The sequence below is a fragment of the Oryctolagus cuniculus genome, chromosome 16 (assembly GCF_964237555.1).
Source record: "Oryctolagus cuniculus chromosome 16, mOryCun1.1, whole genome shotgun sequence".
Taxonomy (NCBI): domain Eukaryota; kingdom Metazoa; phylum Chordata; class Mammalia; order Lagomorpha; family Leporidae; genus Oryctolagus; species Oryctolagus cuniculus.
Window position 1 is genome coordinate 28074844 of NC_091447.1, and position 9468 is coordinate 28084311.

Genomic DNA, 9468 nt, shown 5'->3' on the forward strand with positions numbered 1-9468 from the left:
ATTGCATTCTCTCTGTCTCTTCAGTAGATTTGGGTGAGTGGAATCTCTAGGAATTTTTTTGGTACATTATTTAAAGTTTGTAAATAATTGGGATTGAAAAATTCATATATATATACACATATACTATGAATCGCAGCTGCTATATAGCTTCAATATATCCATTATAATTTTGTGAAACCTTTTTTATTTAGGGCTGTGTGTTCTTCTAACCTCTTCGTGACAAAACATGGAGATGATTAATACAACTAACCTCACTAACACCTTGGACCCTTTCATGGGCCCTTGCAACACACATTGTAGGACCATTCTGATTACACTCTACAGTGTGGTTTTGCTGGGAGGTACTACTGGAACTGTTATGATGTCATGCATGATGCTAAAAAGGAAAAGCCAATCAATGATTGCCACAATCGTCTTTAACATCATGGTGCTGCACTCCATCCTCCTGGTCAGCCTTCCATTTCGCCTCAGATATTATGTCTTAGTCGTCTGGGAGCTTGGATCTTTTACCTGCAGAGTGGTTAGCAGTGTCATATATGGTCACATGTACTTAACCTTTGTTTTTTATGTAACTATTGTCATACTCCAATTGCTCATCTATTTTAAAAAACTCCAAATGCAGCAGTTACAAATGTATCACGCCATAGTTTTAAGCACAATCATCTGGGTGATGGGTACTCTCATTTTTTTACCAATTTTTTTTTTTTTACAATATGGCACAGATCCGAGTTACTCAGAGCAACGATGCTTTGAATTCTACAAAGACTTCAATCGCAAGGAATTCATTATCATGAATTACTCTATGATTGTCATCATGATAATGACAGTTGTGGCCCTCTTTCTGATACAAATGGCTGTTCTCATTCAGCTGATAAAGGCTCTTTGGCCTGACATGTGGACCCATCAAGAATATAGAGCCCGAATTAAGAGTTTCTTCTTCCTCCTAGTTATTGTTGTCTGCTTCATACCCCACCGTGCATTCCGCGTGCATTTTATTCAAAATTATTCAGAGAAAGAAAGTGCTGAGCTAGTTCTTTATAATGAAATTTGTGTTGCCTTGACCACTGTCTGTTGCCTGGTTATGCTATGTTTCATAGGTGGAGTTATCCACTAAGCCTTCCCATGATGCTTACTTTGTAGTCAGTTTCTGCACCATTATAAAAAAAAAATAATAGGAATTGGCTGGCGCCGCGGCTCACTAGGCTAATCCTCCACCTGTGGCGCCAGCACCCTGGGTTCTAGTCCCGGTCGGGGTGCCGGATATTGTCCCAGTTGCCCCTCTTCCAGTCCAGCTCTCTGCTATGGCCTGGGAGTGCAGTGGAGGATGGCCCAAGTGCTTGGGCCCTGCACCCGCATGAGAGACCAGGAGAAGCACCTGGCTCCCGGCTTTGGATCAGCGCAGTGCGCCGGCCGCAACGCACCGGCCGCAGCGGCCATTGTTGGGTGAACCAATGGAAAAGGAAGACCTTTCTCTCTGTCTCTCTCTCTCACTGTCCACTCTGCCTGTCAAAAAAAAAAAAAAATAGGAATGAATGTTGCCATGACTTCAAAATTTTTTTCAAATACTCCTCTCATCGTTGTCCTCAAAATAGTTCCACACCAAGGTGGTGATGACTGATTATTCCCCTCTACGTAGAGAGCCGCCGCCTGTTCTGTCTTTAGCATTCAACACGTTGTCTCTTAGCCTTATACAAGCTGCCTAGATCATGCTTTCCAGACTCAGCAACTACTTTTGCTTTCGTTCAGTAACTTACTTCAGCTAAATACAAGTCAGGGCTGGTTTCCCTATATGCTCCAGACATTGGTTTTGATCCTAGAAGGTTCTTTCCTTCTATCTACAAATTATTGTTCTTCAAAATCCAGGGAACCCCAAAGGAAGGGATTCTGTAGATAAACTGACATCTAGAAAAGCCATCATTTATTTAACTAGGATCAACCCGAGATAGCTGTCTCTTGAAAAATTATGGATTTCCAGTAAAGATACAACTTTTGGTCTCAGTATCTGGAGGAAAGCATTAGCTCAGATAGAAAAGTCAAGAGTGCTAGAGGAAACTCAGGAGTGATTGGCCATTGATGTGTTTTGATTCTGATTAAGACAATAGGTACCCAGGGAGCTGAGATCACCTCTCAGGTTCACCTTCCCAAACACTGATCCACTGAGCAGGAAAAGCAATTACAAAATGTGTAAAGCAGTTGGACTTAGTCTAACCACGTCAATAGATCTTATTAGAGACTAAACTTTGGGACTGTAGGAGTCTGCATGATATGTCAAGTCAGGTAGAATACATAATTAAAATTAACATTGGTTTCAGCTAAACTTATGGAAACAATCAAGACAACCAACTTTAATGCTACTTACACGATACAGAAATTGAGGTGCAGTGATACTTTGCTTATAATGATGCTACCTATGAGACTGCTATTTGTTGAACCATAGGAGTTAGCAAAAGAGCAGAGTTTATGCCAAGGAGTTTTGGAGTGATCTGGAAATAGGGGTTCAAACTGTGTTTAGTGTGTACAGAATTCAGGTGAGGTATTTACAACCTCTGAGCCCCAGTTTCCTGTTTCATGGGCTTTGGTGAGGCTGAACTATGGCAACACTGTTAAATACTAGCAGAGGGCCTGGTATGTGGAACTCAGAATTATATTATTTCACTTTTCCAATTCAGTGACATGTTTTTGGTAGAAATTTTTAATGCAGTTCCAAAATCCCACAAAATGTTGATCCATAAACAAATATGACATCCGTGTTGATGTATGCTGTATGTCTTTATTTAATCTATTGTTCAATCAATAATTAAATGGATTTTTCACTGCTATTTTTGCTTATAAAGTGTTTTTTGTTAGTATTACCATTGTTGTTTAACCTTCAAAACACTAAAGTAGAACTATTTTATAAACCTGTTGTCTCAAAACAAGATGAATAACAGTGTACTTAAAATACATGTAATCAATTTTGGAGAAGGTATGACATTCTTAAGAATCACATTAAGATTACAATTAATTATAGTCAGGATTTAGCACTCACTGACTAATGCATTGGATTCAATGAGTTTTGTTTTTTAATAGGGCAGGCAGCCTCCAAAAGGGCCTCCAATGATCCCTGCCTCCCAGTTTTCACACTCCGGTGTAATCTCCTCCCTCTTCATTGGTTTCTTGTGATTAGAATAGGGCTGAGAAATAGAATGTTCTTCCCAAAATTAGGTTACAAAAAGTCTGTGGCTTCCATCTTTTTTTAAGACTTTATTTATTTATCTGAGAGGTAGAGGTAGAGAGAGAGAGAGAGAGAGAGAGAGAGAGAGGTCTTTCACCCATTGGTTCACTCCCCAGATGGCCGCAACAGCCAGAGCTGCCAATCCAAAGCCAGGAGCCAAGAGCTTCTTCCAAGTTTCCCACATGGGTGCAGGGGCCCAAGCACCTGGGCCATCCTCCACTGCTTTCCCTGGCCATAGCAGAGAGCTGGATGGGAAGAGGAGCGGCAGGACAATAAGCGATGCTCCTATGGGGTGCCGGCGAAGTAGCTCAGCCCACTTCACCACAATACTGGCCCCTGTGGCTTCCATCTTGGCCACTCTTTTTCTCACTTCAACTGCTTCGTTCTGAAGGAGGTTTCATATAATAAGCAGCCCATGTAGCTCATGTAGCAAAGAATCGAAGTCTCCTAACAGCCACGTAAGTGAGATTGTTGTGTCTGGTTTGAGACCCTCCCCAAAACAACTCACAAAAGCCAGGCCGGATACAACAGCAAGAGGATTTTATTACCAGCCAGCTGGGGCTCTTACTGGCACACACGACGACGTAGTGCAGTGCTGAGGCAAGAAGCCCCGCCCCTCCCCTGCCAGCATTTTTATGCACTTGAGTAAACAAGTACATAGGGCACTACACACGTAGGCGAGTTTCTTATTCCTTATATGGCAATTACCTGAATTTATGCATTTTATTAGTGCATTTGAGCAACTTAGGGGCTAGGCGTCATACAGGAAGGCGGAAGAATCTAAATTCCATGAATAGTTTCATTCCCCTACCCTTAGGCCTGTCTTTTCTGGCTTAAAATAAAAGCTGTCATGGAGGAACGGCGGTTCTCACGACAGGCCCTGAAAGCTCGTAAGACCAAGATGTATTATGTTGCCCCATATTTCGTATCACTTAATCTTAACATACTACACACTATTAAGTCTTAATTTCAAATGTATTTAATCTAAACTAACTTACGGTTTGAATTAATTACTCATAACTGAACTCTACAAGATTAGAAGTGGATCTTCTGAGACCTATCAGATCCATGTGAGCTCAGGGGTGGATCCTGTTCCACTTGGGTCTTGCAGACAGCCCCAGCTGCCATACGGACTATTGCCTCATGAGAGACCCTGAACTGAAACCACTCAGCTAAGTTGCTTATAGATTCCTGCCTCGGAACTATGAGATAATAAATGCTTGTTGTTTTAGGCCACTGCATTTTGGGATAATGTCATGCAGGAATAAATAACTTATATGGTCCGTACATTATTTACACCTGTATGATGCAGCCACATAAGGTACTTGTCTCTGACATTCACAACTCACTTGTTAGTCTCTGCCTTGTCCAGTCGCTGACAATAACGAACAGATCTTTGCCTCTTGTCTGAGTCACTAAGAACTGTGTCTGGCATTGTATTACACGTTTTACCTCTGTCCCCCTAAAATAGAAGTATGAATATTTAATAAATACATTCAGCTATATCGGGGTGATTTAAGGTAAAGATTGCAGGGGGGAGGGAAGGCGGAAGTCAGTAGGAGTAATCCATTGTTAGTCATTTTGAAGCCCAGTCCATCGTGTCTTCCAATGTGGTCCCTGAATCAGCAGCAGCATCTCCTTAGACTTTATCAGAAATGCATGCTCTTGTTACTTATTCAGGATCCACTGATTCAGAAATTCCAAGTGTGGGACCCCATGTCATGTGGCTTAACAAGCCCCTCAGGTGACTGATGCGAGCTGAAGTCTGAGAATCACTGTGCTGGATTATGTTGATAGATTGATGATAATAGACACACATTTTTTGACACTTCTCCCAAAGATAGGTAGATTCTCCATCTCCTTTCATTCACTGTGGGTGGGATTTCTGAATGCTCCAACCAATAGAACACAGGGGAAGTGGCGCTGAGCCAATTTCCAGGTATTGACTTAAGAAACTGGCAATCTCCACTTCCTGCCACTTGGAACAATAGCTGTTGTAACCTCAACTGCCATGCAAAGATTTCCTACTGGAGAGAACAGCTAGGGATGTCTGACACTGCACGGAGAGAAGACAGAGAAGACGCCGGAGAAGTCCAGTCTTCCACCTAAGGCACCTGTGTGGGAGCGAGGCTGTCTTGGGACCTCTTGCCCAGGCCAGCTGCCATGTGAGTACCATCGAGTGCTCTCAGTCCACACAGTGCATTGCAGAAAGAAATGCCGGCTCACTCCTATTGAATTGGTGATTCAAAACGTTGTGAGACATAATAAAATGTCTGTTTTAAGCTACTGGATTCTGGGGTAACTTGTTATGCAGCTATAGATAATTGTCACATATATAATTTATAAGATTTTAGCTGCCGTTTTAAATTTAAAAAGAGGTAAAGGCAATTTTAAGGATATTATTTAACACACTCTATCTAAAATATTATCATTTAAAGAGATAATCAACATCAAATATTTGGGGAGAGATATTTTACATTCTTACTCATAGTAAGGTCTTCAAATATCATCCAGAGATCAGCTGGAGTTGGGCATCAGGGCACTATCCTCACAGGAGGCTAGCCTTGGAATCTCTCTGACATTCAATCTCCCTCTGTGTACAGTGAGAATATAACTTGCTTCAGAGAGTTTATATGAAAATTACATGGGGCTATAGAAGGGTCCAATAACAGCTCCCCAGCATGGAACAAGAACTCAATATGTGCAGTATTATGAATTTTGCTATCTTTGTTTCAAATACTGTGAAGAGGAGGACAAGTGACAGACAACCGTGTAATAGAATGCTCTGTAATGTCCCTGGGATGTATTAACCTGGACAGTCCCAATTATTCCCCACTGTTCATGCTTTCTGCTGGTCTCTGCATCCCAGAACCATCACTGACCTCAGCTGGCAGTGACTGCCCAGCTGTAAGTGAGCACTGACTTAAAGTGCAGCACTTCCTTGGGGAAAATGCTCAGGGTGCATGTCTCTGAGGAGTGCTTTGCTTTCCCTTGACCCAATCTAGGCGACTTACACATCAGGTGTTCTCTTTCAACCCCACTAGCTGTTGGTTTGCAGATATCAGCACATACTGATCGGTAAATCTAAATACACAGATGCTTCTTGACTTTGGATAGGATTGTGTCTTGATAAATTCATTGTAAGTTGATCATAGTGCAATTGGAAAGTGTATTCCACACATTCAGCTTTCTGAATCCTCTACCTAAGCAACACAGTGCACTGGAGAGTATAGGTTGGCTCCTCTCATGGTTATGGAGTTGACCGGGAGCTGTGGCTCACTTCTGCAGCCCAGCATCAGGAGAGAGCATTGTACCATGTATGGCTGGCCCAGGGAAAAGGCCGCATTCAAAATTCCAAGTATGGTTTTGTGGAATGCATTTTGCTTTTGCACCAATGTTAAGTCAAGAAACGCTAAGTCCCATCCCCATTAGTCAGGGACCATCTGTACTTTAAACGTGTTGTGACACACATACTCCAGCAGTTACTAGCTTTGGGTTCAATAAAAAAAATTATGTATGCTTTTAATAACCACCCTATAATTGTGCTAGGCCAACAGACCCAAAGGTGAGAAAGACTTCCTGCTGTGACAGCCACTACATAGATCTGCCCTGTCCTGCTAAACTCCTGGCTGGTAATTTTTCCCACAAAGAAATTGACACTGACTCTCCAATTTCTGTTCTCAAATGTCATGATTCTTCCAGTGTTTGGAGTTCTTGGAACACCACAGCATTGCAGGATTCCAAGAAGAGACAGACTAAGTGGTCACTTCCAAACTCAACCTCTGCTTTCTTGGATAAGCCCCAAAGCAGTTCTTGGGCCCAAAGCCCCTCAAGCTCTTTCTTTCAGAGTTCTGTTAGCTGGTTGTTGGCCTTCATTCCATTTGTATAATTTCATTAAGTCAGGGCACAATCATTTCTGTGTGTCTCTGACTGTACTTTTTCTAACATAATGTATCATTGCATCTATCCCACATGTATTGTCCACTCTGCTCTACCCTGCTCTGAGCAGGAGGCTGGCCCTTATGCACGGTCTTTTGGGCTTCCCTGAGTTCTCAGTAGATTTGGCCACTCTCAGGTATCATCAGGAGATACCATCTAGAGGGAGGAGCGAGGTTGAAGGATTTATTCTCTGCTCTTTGCTTTGCCATTACTGTTCAGGCATCACCAGGATTCCCTGCAGACTATAGCCCCTGCTGACTGCCCAGCTGTCTCTGGGTTCTAGCAAGGCTGCTTCCTCCCCAAGTCCCTTCAGATCTCTATGGACTATTTCCACTCTCTGGATCCAACAAGACCCCTTACTGACTTTCTCTGCCTGTCTCCAGCTCTGGAGAAAGCACTTTGTCATTAAGTCTATCCTTCTGAGTTTAATTCTATTTCCTGTTAAGGAGCTGATAGACACTTTAAAAAGGTCACACCCATTCCCTAAGCAAGGGAATCTTCTCCATCTTTTTGAACTATCCTACACTTGAACTACCTTGAACTATCCTCAACCTTCTTGAACAAACCTCCTCTTCCCCTTCTCACTAAATACTTTTGTGAATATCAGTAGTTCAAACGAATAATAAGGCAAGAAGGAGATATCTGTTGTAATATCATGTGGGTGCTAGGTCAAGGTAAACTTTACACACACACACACACACACACACAAACACACACTAACCCTGATGAAGATTCATCCTCTCTTCCCCACGTCAGTGTTTAAGACCATAAAGCTTTGGTGTCAGTCGAGATAACTTCATGTAGGCACACTGAAGAGCCCGGCTTGGCTCCAAGGCCTCCTTATGACCATTTCAGCTGCCTTCTCTCTAACAACAACACAGTGGCAAGTTTCTCTTTGACAGCAGTTTATTTGCAGAAAGGTAGATCACTGAGACTTCTCAAACTCCAAAAGTCCCTGCTTTGAATACCAACATTTCCACAGTCTAGTTTCTATAATGCATGCCATGTTCCACTTTTGCAACGTTTTTACACAAAGATCTATTGTGCTCTTTTCAAAACTCTTTCCAACTCTTTCTGGATTAAGAGAGGACTGGAAAAATACATCAACTATCACAAGTAGACCTGTGTCTTGAAACTGGCATTAGAGTTTTGATTTCCTCATGATTTTCCACTGAGAAATCAGGAAGAAATGTCACATAGATTACTTGAAAGAGATAAAAACCAAAACCCCTTAAATAGCACTAATACAGTCCTAAGGGATAGCATATCATATGGTCAATATCATACACTCATTGCATGGGAACAGACCTACTTTATTTAACTTTGATCCATTTATAATGGTCCTTGGTAGGAGTGTGCAAAATGATTTACAAGTAGGCAAAAAGAACAGTAGTGAAAATTTTGCTCTATTTTTATAAAAATAAAGTAAATAAATTATTCTGATATGAGTAGTACAATTGAATTACACATTTAATTGAGTATGAATGTGCAACTTTACATCATAAGGATATATGACAAAATAACAAAATCCAGCATTCTGATAGAATGTTTAATTGGTGACAATAATCTTTTCTCAGAAGATTTTGTCTAAAGAATAAAGGAGCTCTTGGTTTAGGAAAGTGTCCTGATGAACTGCTGTGATGGAGAAAGCTGAGTGAAGTTCCCCAGCTAGTCTAGATGGAGGAATAGGAAGCAGTCAGAACTTGGGTGTTGTCTCCTGCTACTTTAAGAAGGGAGCCAGAGACTCAAAGGAAAGAGCTACAGAAGTATTTCAGTTGCGACAGTGAGTACCTAAAACATTTTTAAAGACAGACCTGGTTGAAATGATAACTCTGAGATGAGTAAGTATTTGACTTCACATATTTCATTAATTTTTTTACCTTGTAAAGAGTATTCTGGTTTTCAGCAACACGGAGCCAAGAGGACAGAGTTCCCGTGTACCCCATTTCCCCACACTTACACAGTCTCCCTCACTGTCAACAACCCCCACCAGAGAGCCACATTTGTTATAATCAATGAGCCTACATTGGTGCATCATTATTCTTGAAAGATCAGAGTTTACATGAGTGGTCACTCTTGGTATTGAATATTCTATGGATTTTAACAATGTGAAATGACATGTAGCCACCATTATACATTATGTGGTGCCATTTTACTGCCCTAGAAGTTCTCTGTGTCCTACCCATCCATCCTGCCCTCTCCCCCAGCCCCTCACTGTCACTGTTCTTTTACTGTCTCCATAGTTTTATCTTTTCAGAATGTCACATAGTTAGAATCACAGCCCATACTTTTTCCAGATTGGCTTCTTTTGCATA

At 41.6% G+C, this 9468-nt stretch overlaps 1 protein-coding gene across 1 annotated transcript; it reads left to right on the forward strand.

Moving 5' to 3' along the window:
- Positions 1-226: 226 nt before the first annotated feature.
- LOC100342449 (probable G-protein coupled receptor 141) lies at positions 227-1114 on the forward strand. Its single transcript, XM_070059787.1, has one exon. The coding sequence runs from the start codon at positions 227-229 to the stop codon at positions 1112-1114; it is 888 nt and encodes a 295-aa protein (XP_069915888.1).
- Positions 1115-9468: the final 8354 nt, after the last annotated feature.